The following is a 21,047-nucleotide window of genomic DNA, read 5'->3' as shown; positions in this document are numbered from 1 at the left end:
ATTGTCCTCGATGATTACCACCAAGGAACCGACAGCGACTTGGGATGTGGAGGATCGGCCAACCATGCTAAAACTATAGTTGAGTCACTCCACAAATATTGTTTGTGGAAAGGCCTGTTCAAAGTTTTGATTACTTTATTTACGAGTTTTATTAACAAAACTGCTGCATTAAGCTCTAAACGCGGTAAACTAATTGTTTTGAGCGGTGCCACCCGCGATTTGGCACATAATAAGTTAACTGTTATTTTTTGTGAAGAGTCTATCACCCTCAGGTACACACAAGCCCCATATGCCTTTACGGACGCGTCGGCAAAACCATGTATTTCTATTTGCAAATAAGGGTACGAGGGTATTAAATTACGAGAAATGCGCAAATTGTTTACTTCGGATAAGTCATTAACGAATTTAAGCCATACATCCTTGATTTCTTGCGGTAATGGATCATCCCATTCTAACTTCTGACTCCAAATAAGTTGTAGTAATATTTTGACCTTTACTACTATCGGGTTTATAAGACCTAGAGGATCAAAGATTTTTGAAACGGTTGAAAGAATGCCTCGTTTTGTTATATTGTCGGTACTGATTTGCTGAATATTAACATTATATTTTAGTTGATCATCTGTACAGTTCCAATGAAACCCTAAAATCTTATAATCCCCCTTGTTTAGATTTATTGCAGTTGAATGATCTCCTTCTGCTGAAAGTTCGTCCAAATTTGACGTCCATTTACAAAGATTAAAACCACCTTTTTTTAGAATTTTCGTAACCTGACCTTTGATGAGGAGTGCTTCCTCCTTTGAATTGCTACCTGATAATAGATCATCCATATAAAAATCGCGTTTTATTATGTTACTAGCTAACGGGAAATCGTTTTCAGCTTCGAGCGCTAATTGAAATAAACACCTGACTGCCAAAAATGGTGCGCATGTGGTTCCATATGTCACTGTATTTAATCGATAGATTTGTACAGGTTCCGAAACTTCATTCCGCCAGAGGATTCTTTGGAAATCGCGGTCATTTTCGTGCATTAAAATCATTCTGTACATTTTAGTTATATCAGCTGAAACTACATATTTATATGTTCTGAATCTACATAGTATAGAAAAAAGATCTTGCTGTAAAGTTGGACCCGTTAACAAAATGTCATTTAAACTAAGACCATTTGATGTCGGTGCCGACGCATCAAAAACAACTCTAATTTTAGGGCCACTAATTGTGTTTTTAAAAACGGCATGGTGTGGAAGGTAGTAAATATTGTCTCCTTCAAGATGTTTTATTGCTGCCGGTTCCATGTGGCCAAGATTCAGGTACTCGTTCATGAAACCGACATAAGCCTCCTTTAGTGAGGGATTTTTGCCCAACTTCCGTTCCAGACCCAAATATCTGTTTAATGCCATGTCGTAGGAATTACCGAGTTGGGTATTTTCCATAAAGGGAAATTTTACAATGAACTGACCGTGAGAACTTCTCGCGTAGTTTTCGCCGAAATGAGTTTCGCATCGTAAATGATCTCCGGACAAAGTCGTACCGCCTTCAATTTCTTCGTCTAGCCATAAACTCTCTAAACACAATTCTAAGTCCCCTTCCTTTAATTTGCTCGATAATAAATTACACGCATTATTATTGACGGATGTTACGGATATCATAAAATTGCCCCCTACTACAAAGCCCAATTTTGTGTTTTGCCAAAATGGTTGATTAACTTCTAACTGAAATGCGGCACCGATTAACAAATCCCAATACAATCCCGCTCCTATTAACAAATCAATATCCTTAGGAGAATTAAAATCCTGATCAGAAGGTGTTACATTTGTGGGCACTTTAATTAATTGTTTAGGAAATGAAAAAGATGGAGTCGGCTCTGTGATTTTCGGCACGATTAGACAATTTATGTTAGAGGCGAAATCTGATGCAAGGGATTTTATTGTCACCTTGACACCCTCGTTTATGGAGATAGCCCTTGAATTAATACCTGTTAATGATGTAGCTACCTTTGTTGTAAACAAGCCAAGTTTTTTACACATTTTCGATGTTAAAATATTTGCCTGTGATCCTTGATCAAGTAGGCCTCTGCATTTGTGAAAATTACCGTGTCTGTCCGCGATTAGCACTGTTACAGTGCTTAATAGGACTTGACTGGGCCCTACAGTGTACAAAGATGTTTGAGTTGGATTAAATTCATTAATATGCAACAAAGTGTGATGTTTTTCACGACAGATTTTGCATAAACTCTTTGATTTACACTGTTCGGCCTTATGATTGGTGCGCAAACAATTTTCACACATTTGTAATTTTGATATTTCGTTAAGTCTTTCAACTACAGTCCGCTTCAAAAAATCGTCACACTGATAAATACTGTGGCCTTTTTTACAAAAACTACAAGTGGGCTTGTACACTAGGTGATTAGAGAATGATCTGTTATTGCCATACTTATTATTATTACTATTGTTGTTATTCTTGAATGTATTTGTTGGTTTTGAGTTATTTGAAATTTGCGGTTTGATGGTGGTTAATGCTTCAAGAATTTGATATCGTTTTTCTAAAAATTCGTTAAAATCCACGTATTTTGGAACCTCCTTGTTTAGAACTGTTTGCCATTCCCGTTTGGTGGCATAGTCTAATTTTTCAGTTATAATAGGTATCAAAAGGGCGTCCCACTGGTCCACCGGTAATTCTAAAACCTTGAGCGCTGCAATGTTATTGTTTACCGCATCTAAAAGTTGGCGCAATTCTACATGAGATGATTTCATTAACGGTGTAATATTTAAGATATTTAAAACGTGCTCGTTTACGATTAGCCGCTTGTTTTCGAAGCGTTTAATGAGTAGTTCTAGTGCAGTTACATAATTATCATTGGAAATTGTGAGTGATTCAATAGCTCTGAACGCTTCATCTTTAAGACAACCGCGCAAATAATGAAATTTGCGAATGTCCGAAATAGTTTTATCGTCATGCACTAATGATTTAAACGAATCATAGAAGTTATACCATTCGCTAAGTTTTCCTGAAAAGACTGGTAAAGGCAACGGTTTTAAATTTGTCACGTTTTCATTAGAATCGGATGCAGATTTATTAATATTTATTACTGTAGTTGACCCTCCAGGGCCCGTACACGTATCAGTTTTCAACAAAAACGTCTTAATTTTCGCCACTACCTCATAATACTGATTTTCTACCCCGGTGCGCTCTTTATCGTTTCCCGCGTCCCAGGCTGCCTCATCAAAATCATCTCTATCCGATAATTCCTTAAACTGAAGCGATTCAATATCGCTTTGAATTGCATTGTATTTTTTAAATAATTCCGACAGGTCTGAAAGTCTAGTCTCTAAAGTTACAACATTACTTCCTTCTTTAAAGGCATTTACCGCAGTTTGATGTCGAGTAATGCTATATTTAATGACCTTTCGCTGTGTTTTTAACTCATCCAAAGCCATTTTGTAAAAATAATAAATACAAAAAATATAAACCTAGTATGCAACAAAATCGAATATTTAACAAAAATTGAGGCTTGCTTAAACTGCGCTTTAAGGTAATTAAAAAAAGGAAGGATCTGACCTGAACGTCTCGGACACGGTGTGGACGCTGAGATGGCTCGGGGCTCGGGATCGGCAGCTGCTTTTCTTCCCGACGAACTCCGGACGTGGAAATCGGATGGATTCTTTTTGCGTCACCGTTGCGTGGATTTCTTCCTGACGAATTCCGGGAGTGAGAGTCGATTGGATTTCTTCTTGGGAAATTCCGGGAGTGAGAGTCGACTGGATTTCTTCCCGACGCACTCCGTACACGTGAATCGGGTGGATGTTTTCTTGGATCGTCTGGATCGCTTACACCTTCACTTTTACACACACACTACGAATGTGTCGACGCCGTGAAGATGTGATTTGAATAAAAACGCCTGGATCATTTGATCGGGTTTTATTTGTTTTTGCTGATTCAGATGGATGGTTCCATCAGGCTCGATTGGACCAAAAATGTTGGAACGTTTGAAGGGATGAGTAATAGGCTTGTTCTCCCTTCGATGGTTTATTACGTTCTATCTTAAAATTACAAGTGAGACCTGAGCAGGGTGGGGGTGACAAACCCACCACTGGTCTATCGAATGAACAGTAAGTTTTTCAATATCTGCTGGTATCTGTGACAAAAAATAAAATTAGATTTATAACAAAAAGTTGCGGCTACCGGCACGTACCTCTGCTCTCATAATTATACCTTCTCTACATTCTAGGATGGAGGGTTTCCACTGTGTTTTTCCTTTTGCAATAACGTGTCTTGGACGTGTTGGTAAGAGAGAAGGTAACAAAATTAGCATCAAATAAGTGCGGTAGTCTAAAAATGAATAAATAATACCACTATTAGGTATTATTTAGGTACAACGGATAATATTAAGAAGCATTTCCTAAATAGGTACACCCCTGGAGTCCAGTGACCGATAACTGATACACTAATGCATACATTTTTATAGTATTATGTATAATTTGTAATTTAAAATTTACATTTTTTAATAATCAAATCAGTGTCTTTCCTAATACAAAAAATTCAGTAAATGTTCAATGCACGAAAACTTACTTTCTGATGTATTTTCGTCTGTGACTAGATCAGATATGACCTTATTAACGTCATTTAAGGTCTGGCGTCGTATGCTGATTAATTTTGTCCACGCAGATTTCCATTTTTCGTAAAATAAAATTGTCTTTCCAGGAAAAGTGTGTTCAAAATCCTTACCCAGCTAGAAAAGAATAACTTCATTATTTGCAAAAAATCACTAGAAATACAAACCAAAGATAATCCAAATGGTTCTTTCAAAATTGGAAATTTCGTAAAAATTGTGGTAAGCGAAACGTCTTTTTCAAGAAACACTTTCCGGAAGTTCCTTGTATTTTCCCAATGTTCCACTACTTCAGTGGTTCTTTGTTGTTTTTAAGCCAAATTAGGCTGCGCTCAGTTTCATCAGATACTGATGGATCTACAATAATCACACATGTAATGTAAAGCAGTTTGTTGTAATCAACAGAAACAGTTCTATACCGTTACTCGAAGATACATTATCTGATTCCACTTCAGTATTTTTTAAAGTTGCTGGCAACAAACCAGTGTTTCTTAAAAATGTCAACTTATTCTTGTATTTGTCAACAAGTTTCCCATGTGATACCCCAGCTTTCTGATCTCTGGAATCCCGTTTTCTTACTGGGGCTGTGTAATAGGTTTGTCGTGTCTCTTTAGTGAATACTTTCACAATTTTATCAGCCAAAATTTGAAAATCAGGATTTGTCAAGCGCCTAAAACAAATTAGATTTTGCTATACCTACTGTCACATGGAAGGTCACTCAATACAAAAAAATGTAATATATTTGTTTGTTTACCTGTAGTTTATATCTAAAAAGTGTGTTATTATAATTTCTACCAAATGTCCTTGGTAACAACTTGGAAATGGTGCATTTTTAATTTCATACCAGTGTAGTAGTGCTTTCCCCATGCAAGATGAACGCAATAAGTTTAATAAATCAAAGTTGGCAATATCAGCACTATCAGCAGTATCAAATTTAATGCTTGCATCATAAGATGTATTTTGTATTGTCGAAGTGGAAGCACTAGAAGTATCAAATTCAGAAATATCGCCACTTGCAATAAGGGTTACTGTTGAAGCAATAGACGACGGTGTAGGTGTCAACCTCTTGTTCCATTTGGAATAGCTTAAAATATTACCAAAATAAAATCAATAAGTCTTCCGATTACACCATGAATACTCACACATTAATCTCTCGGTCATTATTAGGACTTTCCCGCTCTTGTTCCCTAGGTGCGAAATATTCGTTAACTTTTTTTTTTAATAACAGACGTTTGCCAAGTTGTGGAATTATATTTTTTAGCAACGTTTCCGACTCGACTACTTCTTTGAACACATCGACGTCGGTTATACTTTGGTCTAAAGCTGCATGTACATGAGCAAGTAAAACTGTCGCAAGCTACTCTCTGAGAGTACTTGCTGGTGCACTGGCTGGTGTAAACAGTGGTAGAGAGTACGCTTGCTGCAAGTTTTGCAAGTTGCGGCAAGCACTTTATGCAATAAACAATTTGCAAGTATAAACGATTTGCTAGAGACCTCTAGCCAAGCAGTATTTATTTCAAGCTTGTCTGGAAAGTTTTTATCTAGAGTGGCAAGCGGCATCAAGTTATTATTATTAAATATGGACACCAAGAAACGGTCGTGGTCCAAGGAAGAAACGTACGCCTTGATTCAAATGTATGAAGGATTCCCGGAATTGTGGAATGTAAAATCAAAAATGTATCGAGATAGGATTAAAAAAGAAAAAGCGTTTAAGGCCATAGCAGATAAATTTAAAGCTAGTGTAAGTGAAATCCAAAGAAAACTACACAACCTCCGCACTCAACAAAATCAGGAATGTAAAAAAATTAAGAAAAGACGCAGTAGAGCAGGCGCTGATGACGTATACAAGAGCTCTTGGGAATATTTTGATGCTCTCAAATTTCTGTTTAATGACGAAATTTCAATGGCACAAGGCGAAGATAATTTGGTAAGTAATAAAATGTATTTTGAATTGTTAAATGTATTTATTGTTGTATTGGAAGTTCATTATTTACACAGTAATTAAATGTGCCTGTATTGCCATGCAACTTCCCCTTCCGGTGAAACAAAATAATATCGAAATTTTTACATGTTTTACTCTAGCACGAATTAAAAGACTATCTGGTGTACACGGCAATGCAATTAGTTGCCAAAGCGCCACTCTAGATAGCAGTTGCTGAGAGGTATTTGGTCAGTTTATTTTTTGGTATGTAAACGCTTGCGCAAGTACTCTCAGAAGTTCCCCTCGCAAGTTATTTTCTTGTGTACACGCAGCTTAAAATAGAGACGAAAACACTTTTTACGACGCTAGAACTACTGGTCGTTGTTAATGAAAAGAGTTTTATGCCATGTTTAATTAATTAATTACCTTCGAATGTGAAGCAAAGATCAGCAAATCCACATTGCACTAATATTTCACCAACACTAACATCCATTGTTATATTGTTATTTGCAGTAATTAATGTAAGAACGATACTATATTTTCACATTCAGTATTTTAAAGTGACGCACATGTAACGCACGTGTTAACGCCAAACAAGTTTCTGCAGGACAAGCCAATCAAATTAGCAAACGACGCAAAAACGGAGAGGCACACAAGCGCACTGCGTTGTGTTTTTCCCGCCCGTTCCGCGATTTATTAATGATAAATAAATTTGGTTTTAGCTCTAGGACATTACTTTACTAGTACTAAACTATAGTAACCATTATTAAATCATATTAACGTGCGCATTTATTTTTGGTAAGGTAGACATAATTTAAACATTACTCTTCAATTTAATAGTGGCAAACAGTCATTCGATTTGGTCTTAACTGAGTACCTTAGTTTTTAATATCATTTATTTTATATTAATACTATATTTATCAGCTATGGTTTATTTGTGATTACGTTAACATTTTTTTTTCTTTACCTACAATCAATTTACACTGATATAACAATTTATTTGCTCTAACTATATAAAATAACATCTTACATTAAATAAATCATTTATTTATGACAAATTGATGCAATAATGTATAGTGCAAAAAAATAGATGTAAATACTTGTAAAAAACAAGCACGATTATTCTCCAATGTACTACAATTGACTTAAATAAACGTGAGCCAAATAAATGTAATTATTAAGCTCAAGTAATTTGTTTTTTCGGTGTGTCATATAACTCGTTAGAGAAGTTCGTGAGTTATGTAATTGAAAAAGGAATATTCAACAAAGAATTTTATTTCCTAATAATTACAATTCTAACCCAGACTTAAGACTAAAATATTATAATAAATTTTGTCGTTATATACTAATGATAATAATAGTAAATAAAGATAATTGAGCATGAGAAACCACAGCTCTAATAAAACAAAGTAAATATGAGTGAATAAACAATATAAGTCAAAATTCCACTCATTAATGTAACTTCTCCCCCGTTAGGTCGGAAAATAAGACGGATGTCTTATTTTTTGCGCTATTTTCCCGTTCACGTAGTGAAAATTTCTTCAGACATCTGAAATGGTCTCTATTGGTGTAAATAACCCAGCCAAAAATCAGAAGTGCCAGAGTTATCAACACTGATAACAAGGTTGACGTCATATGCGCCTGATAGTGGTGTTGGATGAAGATGACTCGCTTCGGCTTGTATTTTAGAGATCTCATCGAAGTTGATGTTGTCCAAGTGGATGTGATCACTGTGTACAGGAGGTTCATTTGCACCTCCCAAGGGTATTTCGTGTAGAAGGAATGATTGCCCAGTTATCAAGTCATCTTTGTTACTAAATCTGAAACTATCACCAGATATATCACAATGTTGGGGAATTTTAATCAGACTCGGTTTATCTATAAGCAGGTATCCTCGATGTTCGCAAGTCTTCTTTATGCGCAAAGCTTTGGTCGATGGAATGATGAAAGCATAATTGTCGCTGATTTGTGTGACAATTGGATTGCTGAAGTGGACTGAGGTAGCTCGACAGTTCTGAACATTGGTGTTTTGTATGCAGGAGATAATACATTCGTTTTCTTGATTTAGAATAAGTTTGTCGACGCAGATACGGATATCTTCGGTTAGGTGACATTCTTGGTCTTCGTATTGATGACGGTGAGATCCGAGAATAAGGAAGGGTTTAGGTGGAATAATTGTTAGGTTTTTTTGTGGTATTGGATATAAATGACAGAAGTCAAAATTTTTTGAATTGAAAATAGGCATTTGTATAGCGAAAAGGATTTTGTCATTGCTAAAAGAAACTTTTAAATTTGCTATTCGATAATAAGAAAAAATACTTTTAAACTGGGGAATTTTTTTATTTGTATATAACTTGCCTAAAGTTTTGAGGATCTGATTTAAATCAGTAAGAGAAATAACAGAATAATGTAAGCTATTTAATTTTGCAAACGTTATGGCATCCTCTATATTATCAAGAAATCTTATCAAGCTGTGACAATTCAGATTAATTTGATTTAAAACAGTTTGTGTTTTAATATAATCGTCCAATGTTTTATAGATAGTATCTTGGAACAAATTTAGTTTTTTCTCTATCAACTTTTGGTTTTTGTTGAGAGTTGTAATCGTATTATTGTAATTTTCAATTAATCGTTGAGTCAAAGAAACTTGCAGCTGAACTTGTTTAGAAGTAGATTATTGGTTATCTGATAATATTTGAAGAGCTTTGTCGTACCGTTCTGCATCATCAGAATCTAAAGTTCCGAACAAAAATTTCAATGTTTTTCCTACCAGGTCTATTAATGCCCTCTTGTTTCGAAAATGAGGAACAAGATTGTTTATTTTATTTTGTGCTTCTAGGATCAAGTAATGAGAATGTGTTAATGACTCTTTTAATGTTGTTTCGTAAAAGGTTAGTGGTCTCTTGAATGATGATGAGGAGTAATTGAGTGTATTATTAGAAAGGTTAAAATAACTGATGCTATTATCTAAGAGGTTAATTAGTGGTTTAATTTTGATATAATGGATAGAGGTGTGTTTTGTTTCAATAATTTTACAAGTACCAACATGAAATGGCAAGATTTGTGATTTTAATTGACTAATTTCTACATCGGAATCTAAAGCTAAGGATGAACTAGGGATTACTAGATACAGGATTACTATCGCAATCATCGTTTGTTTCCTGTAACAAAAAGTGATTATAAAATTTTCTCTTTTTCTTAAGGGCGGATTTGTGGTAACAGCCATGTTTGGTAAGAATCTTATCGTCTTCATCACCTAATACTTTAATTTCCTTAAATTTAGGTTTAGCTTTATCTCGGTTTTTTGTTTTCACAAAACCGGACTTATGTATGTCGTAAGTATCTGGTTCTTTTCTTTGGGCGTTTAGTTTGTTAATAACGTATTCTTTTTGTTTTAAAGATTTTTGCTGTATATCGGCATATAATGATTTTACATTTTCTTTATGGTTTTGAATATAGTTGGAGATTATTTTATTATCGGTCAAATCAAATGGATCGCTAGAATTGATGTGACATTTTATAATTTCAAAAGGTGTATACCCAGTAACAGAATGAACTGCATTATTGTAACCGATTATGCTGTAGTTAATTAAGGTATCGGAATTTTCTTTGGGTTTTGACAGTTTAAGGCATCTAATTTCTTCAGCTAAAGTAGAATGGAAACGTTCTACAGGTGAATTACTGTTAAATTTTTTTGGTGTGGTATAATGTAGTTCAATCTTATGAACCTTACAAAAATCACTTAACACGTTATTTTTGAATTCGCCACCACAGTCTGTCGTAATTTTTAAAGGCAAACCGTGATGTGAATTGAAAATAAGTAAACCATCGATTATATTTGTTGGATTTAAAGACTTGATGGGATATGCTTGGCCGTATCGAGAAAAAGAGTCCAAAATTGTCAAATAGGTGTGGTTTCAATTGTTGATAATTCAAATTATCGTTGTCACTTAAGTCACTGCCAAGATTTGAGCTGCATGGTAAACTGTAAAGGTCTGTTCATTTTGCAAACATTCGTAATCGTAATCAGTGTTTTGTTGTTGTAAACAAGGAGAATTCAATTGTTCTGTTTGCTGATCGACATTATGGGTAAAGTTTAATTCCTCTGATATGAAATTTTGGGAATTATGTGGCTGATAAGAATAATTATTAAACTGAGGGCAGATGGATCTTGTTGACATGGGCTGAACTGAACTTTGTGGTCGTCTCATGAATGTATTTCTAGACGTAGTGGACATTGGTTCAGGAAGATTTTGAGGTCTTTGCCCTGACGGTTTAAAAACGTTTTTTGGGGTACCAAAAACTTGGGCATTTGTTGGAAACCTTTGTTGAACAGGTCGATGTCTAAGCGTAAGGGGTTGACTCGGAAATGGTGTCTGAAATGTGTTAAAACCGTGAGGATTTGTATGGATTTGACGAGCACCAACATTTGGGGGTCTATTAAAAAAAGGTTGTTGAACTTTATGTGGCACGGTTTGCGAATTTTTTAATAATGGGGGCTGGTTTAGCATTGACATGCGATGAACAGGTAATCTGTTGTGATTCTGAAGCATGTTAGCAAAATTTTGTGTATACTTAAAGTTTTCTTCTTCTGTCACATAGCACATATAGTGAACCAAGAGCTATAAGGTTATATGGCCATCATAAAAGTAGTTGGAATTGGTATACAAACTTTCTCGTTACTGCGAGTTTAGATGTTCGGTTTGAAGCAGATTTTTAACTTGTTCCGTTCTAATGTATATAGTATCCGTTAGAAAAGTATCACACACCACTTGAAGATGTGATGTGACACTATGTTGAAAGTTAATTTGAGGAATTTCAGTTAGACAGTCATTGTCAGATATATTAAGAATTGGGACGATACATTTGAAGTCAGTGGATTTTGTCAGACATGCTCCTACAATTATATTTTCGGTTAATTTTTCAGTGAAACATAAAACATCTCCTGATTTGATATTACAATTAACTTGAGTAAATATTTCTGAACGGGCTGGAATGTTTATAGCATGGGCAAGAGGGGGTAATAATTTCCAAGTTAGGTTTGCAATTGTTAGGTGTTCCGTTTCGTAATTAAGATCAGCCTTCTTTTGTATTAGAAAGTCTCGACCTAAGATGCCGTCGGTATTGATCGGAAATGCATCGGGGATTATATGAAATGAGAGAGTTATTTCTTCGGTGTCTTTTAGTAATGTTAAATTGCATGTGCCTAGAGTAAAGACCGGAGTATTACTGATACTTCCCGTATTTTATCAGTGAAATATCAGCACCCGAGTCAACCGTTAACTTAGCTGTATTTATGCAGTCATTGTTTTTAAAATTAATTATTGCATATTCCAATTTTGTCTCATCCTTGGACAACAAAATAACATTATTTTCTTTGTTCTGTATTGGGTTTTTGATGTTACTAGTGTTAGTAGAGAAATATTTTCTATTTATAGTTAAATAATAGTTTCTAAAGATAGTTTTTATATCACTAAATCTAAACAAATTATACGGGCTAGAATATTTATCAAGATCGTCTATGTTAAGGCTAATGGAATTATTAATGGTGCTAATTAATTCGGTATTGTTGTTATTATTTGTTAATTTACTTTCAATAGGTAGACTACTAATATCGCTAGGCTCATTATTTTTAATCACTTCAATATCTAAACTGTAAATATCGTTAAACTCCGTATTTTTAATCATTAGGTTCATTTCAATATCTAAAACTACGTCCTGAGACTGGTTAGGATTAGAGATATTCTGCTCGTTTATATTACGTGGGGCACTGCTTTGATACTGTGAATAATATAAACAATTAGGGGATCTCGCATCTCGCGGTGCAAAAGGTGGAGACCAGGTTAGTTTCCCGGAGTTTGCGTTTTGATTATTATTGCGCGAATGAAAATTGTGAGAATGAATGCGGCGGGTATCGAGAGAATGCTGACCATTAGCCGAAGTTGAGAGCTGATTAGAATGATAATTTGGTACTGAATGGGCAAAAGAAGAATTATGTGGAAAACGATTTCGGTTGGAGAACTGACCGTAATTTCTCGTATTATCTGGGTAGTGATTGTTGGTTTTATTACGAAAATTATTGACATTATGGCAGGTACTTCTGTTATGGCGGTTATTATATTGACTAGTTTGTTGAGAGGAATAACGGAAATTATTCGAAAAATGTGAATTTCAGGGCGAATTTTGATGGTTTGGGGCGTGGCTGCTCATAAATCTACAAGTTTCTGTGTTGTGGTTGTTTCTATTGCAATGGTTGCAAAATTTGCTGGATATAAAATGTTTGATGCCTTGAGTTAAAGTTTGGTCCGACAAAACATTATTTTCTATTGTCTGACAAGTGGTAATAATTTCCGCTAGGGTAGAAGCAGGAGAAGATATCAACGCATTACGTATTCTGTTATCTTGAATACCGCGTTGAAAACAGCCGATAACAAAAGGTTGATTAGCGCTTTTGACAATTTCTAAATGATCATCATCCAGGTCAGCTAATGCCTCAGACATTGTTTCATCGTACAAAACCAGTAATGGATTGCCAAATTCCGAGACTGATTCCGAACACTTTTGCTTTTCCTGAAGCAAACGAGTTTGCCAATCTAAATTTTTTGAACTGTTACAAAAAATTTTTATGTGGGTTTTCGCGTCATCCCAAGTGGTAATATCTACTGTTTTAATGTAATCAAAGGCTTTACCGGATATTTTCGTTGCCTTGATTAATTTGAAAAATTCCTTCTTTGATTGGTGTATTAAATTGGAAATATCCTCGCACTGACATAAAAATTGAGCTAATTGTTTTTTTTTTTTCACCATCAAAAGATTTAATTAAATTTAAATACGCTATTACCTCGCTGGTTGTTTGTGCCATTTTTGCGTATAGGAAAAAGTTTAAAAGGTTTTAAAAATTTGAAAAGTTATTAAAAGCAAATTTGAATGGTACTAGTTGCAAAAAGCCACGGCAATGGTACAAAGACAAAACAAAGAAATGCCAACTTACAGTTTCATTGTTGTTTTCTCGATATTAAGTGTGGATGCAACGAGTATAGACCGTTCTTTAGTTATAGATACAGATACTTTCTCCACACTATTTCTGCTTTTTCCTAAATCAGCACCGCTGTCACCAGATGTTGTGGGCCGGAGCGGAATAAAACTATTGGCTAGAAAAACTACTAAATTTAATGGTGCTCGATGAAAATACAATATTGGACTCTTCTTTCTGATGGGAATCAGCCGTCTTCAATATGTTGGATGGCGTTTGATAATGGAGAACTGTTCACAGTTCTCATGGAAAAAGCAGTTATTAATATTTACGAAAGAATGTACATTCCGATAATTTCGGCTGTACACATATTAATATTATTTATATTTAAACATGATAAAAGAAATTATGCTAATACATATAGCAATACATAGGAGAATACAAATACAAGTATTGGTCACGTTGGTATACGTAACAAATTAATTATTAAAGGCATTGAAAACAACATTGTCAGATTCAGAATCCTCGTCAGCAAATGTTTGCTTCTTATTTTTTTTAATCTTCCTCGAGGATTTGTTATAATCAGATAATAGTGCTCGTTTGAGATTTTTCTTGATCATTTTTGCGTTATAGTTTTCACTTCTTTGTAAGTGGTCATTGTTTTACGTCTGTCATGTTAGGTGTGTCTGTGGGAATTTTGTCTGTCTTAACAGGCCTTCTTTACGAAGTCTGTAATTTTGTGGGAGCTGCTTGAGAAAGTGGCTGTATTTCTTCGCCAGTTTATTCGATTTATTAAATACAGATTCATTTTTGTCAAAAAGGGACTCTAGTGTATGGTTTACAATATTGTTTCGCCAACAATATCTGAAATTCCTTCCAGAAACGTCCAGAACATTTTCTCGTTTGAAAAATTTACCTCTCTTCGCGCCGTACAATCTTGCTTGCAAAGCTCGACGTTCAGTACCTGTAAACGAGAAACTTACATCTCACCTCTTGCAGATAAAACAAGGCGTAATTTTAGTCTACCGAGGTGTTATGGGAGTATGAAGAATAAATAAATATATTTGTGCCTATGCAGAAATTTTTCACACATATATAGCATGTTATGTTTAAATTAAAAAACTTGGAAAGAAAAACAAGGATGCACTCAGAGAAATGCCTTAATTCTTTTGAAAAAAAGCAAAAGAGATCAATTTTTACATTTAGGTGGCAGTTGATTGAACTAAGTAAATAACCTAAATTTAAGTTACTTTCCCAGCGAAGTGCTTTTTTGCCACGCAATTCATCACACGTTTGGTACAAATGAAGATTTTTCTGTGAAACTAAATAGGCACAAATGTGAAGAAGGAGAAGGCAAAGAATTCTAATGAGTGTCGCGGCTAGGTATTGGATAATCATTTCGCGTGCGATAGTACGTTTGTAGCCGCTCTCCTATGGAGAACAGCAGTAGTTTTAGCTGCTGTTTATGGCTGCCTAGGGAATTTTGTTTTATTTGTCAGAAAATCCACATTAATCCTTCTTTCCTCGGCATTCTCAAATTATTGATTTATGCCTAAAATGAGGAAAAACGCGGACATTTCGGACAAAACCAAGGATGATTTACAACTTACCACTACTGCTTACTAAAACAAAACTTGCGACAATGCGCAGCGCAACACTCCAGTAGCAGTCAGACACAAAAATATCGCGGTTCACGCACGATGCACACTTAAATTTTAAATGACATCCAAACTTTGGTTAGGAAATTGCAATGAGTATGGCGCCAAATTTAAAATAAATAGCCGACCAGCTATTAATGTGAATAGCCGCGGATAGTAAACCTGATATTAATCCGGACAGTTATAAGGATTAAAATCTACTCTCAAGACTAGATAGAACATTGGTAGCCGCTCTCCTATGGAGAACAGCAGTAGTTTTAGCTGCTGTTTATGGCTGTCCTGCGAATTTTGCTTTATTTTTCTGCAGATAGTAAAAACGGTTTAACGTTCTGAAGACTTCCATTTATCAGCATTGGACTTCACGAGAACGTTTCCTCTTTTAGAAATAGGTTTTCTAAATATGCGGTGAGAGCCTAGTGAGAAAACAATTTTTTGGTGGTTCTGGTCATTAAGAGGCATTCTTTTAAAATATTCTCTGCGATGTTCTGTGTATGGAAACCATGCGATAGTAGTAACAATGTAGTAAAATATATCGAAAGATACTCATATCCTGCATAGAGGCTTAAACGACGGTGCCTCTCAGTTTTTCACATTGTAGTAATATAAATGTAGTCCGGATGTATGAACTTTTCAAATTCAGTAATGCCGTTATTCTTCTGGAAGTGGTCATGGCTTTAATACATTTTTATACGTTGAAAGTAATTAGTCGACGCCACATGTAGTTTTATTAAGGTCTGCTTACATGTTTCGATACAATCGTATTATCTTCAGAGCTACATATATTAAGCAGGAGTATCAAAAACACAAAATTAGTGAACACTTACTCCTTTTGAGGATCATTATTAGAAATAATAAAAAGTTGTAAATATTTTTCACAACTCGTTTTTGCTCGAAAAGTTGACGTTATAAAAGAATGGCCGTCTAATAGTTTACGTGGATGTTATTCATTAAAAAATAAATAATTACTGGTAGAAATCATTCATACTTTCAGGACACAACTGCACACATATTTATTAATCATTAGATCTATATAAGCGCTGACTAGTCCATTCATGTGTCAATTGTTTAAAAACTGTTAATGAAAATAGTACTTATATATATTCCCAGGAAGGTATTTAAGTGACAATTTTCAACAAAAGAATGTCGTTGACGAATGAATGTATTTATTTGTTAGAAACATTAAATATACAATTAGAAACTGTTACATTCGTATAGTGTATTCTTTATTCCTGACACCACAAAAATATTCCACATAACTCGTGACTTTCTTTTTACGAATCCATACGAAATACTTTTTACAAAAATAAATCTGCTGATCTTGTATTTCTTTCCTCGTGCTTACTTGCTTTCGATATATACTATTATCAACGGACACGTACATAATACCTCAATACAAGAGCTAATAATGGCAAGAAGTACTGCACGCACTTTGTGAATATTTCGTTGGATAATAAAGCTTATTATTATTACTCTGTATTACAGTAGTAGAGGTCGTGATCATACGTATGTAATGACGTATGACGTATTACAAAAAACAGTGCGTTGTGAGTGTGAATTATTGTGAGTTTATTATATATTACGATGTGCATATATAATATGCCACACATATATTTTTTAGTCGTAAGATTTGTGTATGGAGCAACGTCGTGGTATGTACTTGCCTCAATGCCGTTACGTGTTACCTTCGATTACATTACAGTGATAATATCTCAGCGTCTCAATCCATCATAAAACACGGTACCTGGGTACCAAGCTATATAGATCGTGTTGAAATCCTTGCTTCTCTGTTAACCCTTCTCCGGATAAGCTCATTTTCCAACGCAAACGTATGAGATGAGTCCATTGGACTCACGCCTGAAATTTCGTGCATAACTGACACCTAACTGCAATAAAAGCTTTAAAATTTGTTGTTTAACTGAAATAAACTTTATTTTATTCTTTGATACATTTTAAAATGTAGAAAGTTACAATAATATATTTATTTATTACAATTTACGCACACACGAAACGAATGTTCATTGCAAACATGTTCTTTACACGTGTTGCAAGTCTGACGTTGCATTCGTGCTTTTTTGGCTGAACAGAGAGCACAACGTTTCTTTTTTTTCGGCGGTTGTTCAAACGTATTATCATTTGCTTGTTGAGACGTTCCCATAAATTGGTTGATGGCTGCAACTGTTGATTTCTGAAGACCCAATTTTCTTCTTTCAATATGGGGTTTTATCAACCCTTCTGCAACTTCTTGTAAAAAGATTCTTCTTTTATAATGTTTCTGGTTATTCCACTGCGGAAATTTGTTGAGCCACACAACATATGCTGCAATTCCACAACAATCCGTGGCATTCATAAAATAAGTAAACGGCCAACGATTACAACGCTTCTTACTCATGTACTCATGAACCAATTGATCTAGACTGTCAACTCCGCCTTTTGTGTGGTTGTAATAATTTATTATTTCAGGCTTCTTTTTGTTGGCTTCGTCTATTTCATTTGAATGGTGCATAATTGACAACAATATGACACTTTTTCTAGGCTTTGGTACATATGATACTAAGGTACATTTGCTTGTAAAACCAAACATAGAAGAAGTTTCCGGTCGGTTTTTATCAGGTGAGAAAGAAGAGGGAATAAACCTTTTATTTTTTTGACAGTACCTACTATGGTTAGAGGTAGGTAGAATCACTTTATTGACAGAACCTTTTATAATATTTTGAGCTCGAGTACGACCGGTGGGTTGGGGGACAGAATGCCATTCAGTACCATCTTTAGCCCTAAATATGTCGTGGTTACTTACAGAATCTGTTTCATTACCATCTTCATCACTACTTGATGCATTCTGAACATCACGTTCCTCCGAAGCTAAATATTCGTTATCATATTCTTCAGAGCTATCATTGTCTTCCTCATGCCCTTCAGAATCTTCGATCTCAGATATATTGTTACTGCTGCTTCTTGCAGTTCAGCTGCAGTAAGAGGTCTATGTAGATTATATGCCATAACCTATCAATAAATGCATAAAATAACATCATTTGATAAACAATAATTAGTATTCATAATTACCGCATAAACAATTCCCCACAGCACGGAAACACAATCTAATCACATCACACTTTTTTATTTTTCCAAAATTTTTCACCCACGTAAAAACGTGAAAATTTCAACATTTTATAAACAACCAAGTATCTTCCTGAAATTTGCATCTAGCACTAATTAAAGCCTCCTGACAATGATTCCGGCTTCAGATTTGCTCTCTGAGTTCGGAATAATTTTTTATGACTTGGTTTGGCCTAGTTTTTGAAAAACTGACATCCTCCGATAAATGGCTTTCTTGTTAATTAACAGCTCGAGTCTCGGAGGTAAAAATTTCTGACTATGAGCAAAAAACAATGGGAAATCGAATGGCGTTTATTAGAGAACCGAGTCTGGTTCCGTTTAAAAGTTACGACCTCTTATACAAATCACTTTTTTGAAATAGAACATTCCTGGCTGCGTTTTTTTACTGCTTTTTTCTAAGGATGAAGAATTCCGACAAACTGATTACAGAAATGAATTCAGCTGTGTTGAATTGACTATTGACCAAAATTTCAAGTCGAACTGAACATTTTTTTATTTTTCCAAAATTTTTCACCCACATGGTCATACGCTAATGTTTTGCGAATTTGAACATTTTTTAAACAGCCAAGTATTTTTCTGAAATTTACATCACGCACTAATTGAAGCCTCCTGACAATGATTTCGGCTTCAAATTTGTTCTCTGAGTTCGGGATAATTTTTTGTTAGTTGATTAGTTCTAGTTTTGGAAAAATTGACATCGTCCGATAAATGGATTTCCTGCTGCATAACCGCTCTAGCCTGGGGGCTAAAAATTAAGCAATGTGAGCAAGAGTCTGAGAAATCGAATGACGTTTACTGGAGAAGCCAGTCTCGACCCGTTCAAACGTTACGAGCTCTTATATCCGAAAAAAAAATGTTTTGAGATAGAACGTCCACAAATTCTCTTACTGCTTCTCTCTAACGGTGAGGTATAATGTGAGGTAAATTCAAATGTGTGTGCAAGCTTCAAATATGCCACTGACTTTCCTCTGCAGGACCAGTACACAGGACTTACCAGAGCTCTGACAACACTTTTAAGGGAATTCTTATTATTTTTTTTCTTTTTGAGGTGCCAGGAAGAAGAAATAAAACTCTTCATTCACCCCGTTAAGGGTCCCAAAAATTATGCATTAGTATTTGTTAAGGTAAGCACATACGTTCCGAAAAAAACAAAGTTACAAACTAATAATCCTAAAGAAACTAAATAACAAAAATAAATAAATATATACAACTATGTGCAACACTGCCAAGGGATAAAGCGTAGAAATTTCCCTTGGCAGTGTTGGGAAACGAATATTTACAACTATATATGGATCTTAAACCTACAAAATAAAAACAAATAAAAATATGTACACCAATATCAACACTGCTAAGGGAGACTTAGCAAATAATGACATAATAACAATTAATAAAACATTAAAATCTATTCCTATTGTATAAAACAATGAAATCTGGCAATTAAATTTAGACAGAGATAAATCAAAAAATAAACTACATAACTAAGAAGTCGAACTGAGCATTTTTTTATTTTTCCAAAATTTTTCACCCACATGGTTATACGCTAATGTTTTGAGAATTTGAACATTTTTTAAACAGCTAAGTATCTTCCTGAAATTTGCATCACGCACTAAATTAAGCCTCCTGACAATGATCCCTGCTTCAGATTTGCTCTCGGAATTCGGAATAATTTTTTATTAGCTAACCTGGTCTAGCTTTGGAAAAACTGACATCGTCCGATAAATGTCTTTCCTGCTGCATAACCGCTCGAGCCTGGGGGCTAAAAATTAACCAATGTGAGCAAGAGTCTGAGAAATCGAATGACGTTTACTGGAGAAGCCAGTCTCGACCCGTTCAAAGGTTACGAGCTCTTATATCCGAAAAAAAATGTTTTGAGATAGAACGTCCACAAATTCTCTTACTGCTTCTCTCTAACGGTGAGGTATAATGTGAGGTAAATTCAAATGTGTGTGCAAGCTTCAAATATGCCACTGACTTTCCTCTGCAGCATCCCCCTGTGGCACACAAATATCTGCTAAATATTAAAACTAAATGTTTCGTAAATATGGAAAGTGACAAATTTTTTTTTATTGAATAAATATTGAAAACTTATACTTAAATAATATTTGAAAGAAATCTTTATAATACATAATTTTTTTATATTTTCTATATATGTATTATGTAGTAATATTGTAACAATGTAGATTATGGCATTTTTTTTTTATTGAATAAATATTGAAAACGTATGGTGAAAAAATATTAAAAAAATATATATGCGATATATAGTTTTTTATATTAGCTACATATTAGCAATATAATATTGTAACAACATTGAATTTGACAATTTTTTCGATCATATAAATATTTTATGAAATCACTACAAAAACAAAACAATCATAACATTGTACATTTCAACTGAAACAGTAATTAATGTTTGATCATGAAGTTTTATTATTACACACAACTTATCGGACGCGTTATTATAGTTGTTAAACGTAATAAAAATGAAACTTATATAAGGATAATTATAACTCCATCAAAATTAAGGATTGTTTTAAAATATATTTTCACTACTCACCAGGACTTATCGAAGAGGTAATCCGCTTTTTCCGGACACCGTCTGTATATTTCATTAGTTTATTGCAATATATTTTTTAATTAAATAAACAGCAGATCATTTTGCTCTAACTCCTTAATAGAAAAAATGTAAACCTGTTGTAATATTTGCTTAACTATTCAAAAACATTTAAGATGAAGAACTAATCTTAACGCTTTATTCTCTACTTATCCAGCTGACAG

At 34.5% G+C, this 21,047-nt stretch overlaps 2 protein-coding genes across 2 annotated transcripts in view; one reads left to right on the top strand and one right to left on the bottom strand.

Annotated features, from left to right (window-relative positions):
* Window positions 1-21,047, top strand: part of LOC135143858 (uncharacterized) — a 133,391-nt gene that overhangs the window by 10,982 nt on the left and 101,362 nt on the right. The window lies entirely within an intron of this gene.
* Window positions 15-3,434, bottom strand: LOC135143821 (uncharacterized). The gene has a single exon (XM_064075762.1). The coding sequence runs from the start codon at window positions 3,432-3,434 to the stop codon at window positions 15-17; it is 3,420 nt and encodes a 1,139-aa protein (XP_063931832.1).

Source organism: Zophobas morio, unplaced genomic scaffold, assembly GCF_036711695.1.
Source record: "Zophobas morio isolate AGI-343-1 ecotype UQ-CSIRO unplaced genomic scaffold, CSIRO_AGI_Zmor_V1 ptg000076l, whole genome shotgun sequence".
NCBI classification, from domain to species: domain Eukaryota; kingdom Metazoa; phylum Arthropoda; class Insecta; order Coleoptera; family Tenebrionidae; genus Zophobas; species Zophobas morio.
Note: the sequence above shows the minus strand (reverse complement) of the source record. Positions and strands in the feature narration are given on the sequence as shown.

What these genes read in the sequence shown, in the direction of transcription:
- LOC135143821 (XM_064075762.1), bottom strand. Translation starts at nt 3,434, where the DNA reads ATGGCTTTGGATGAGTTAAAAACACAGCGAAAGGTCATTAAATATAGC.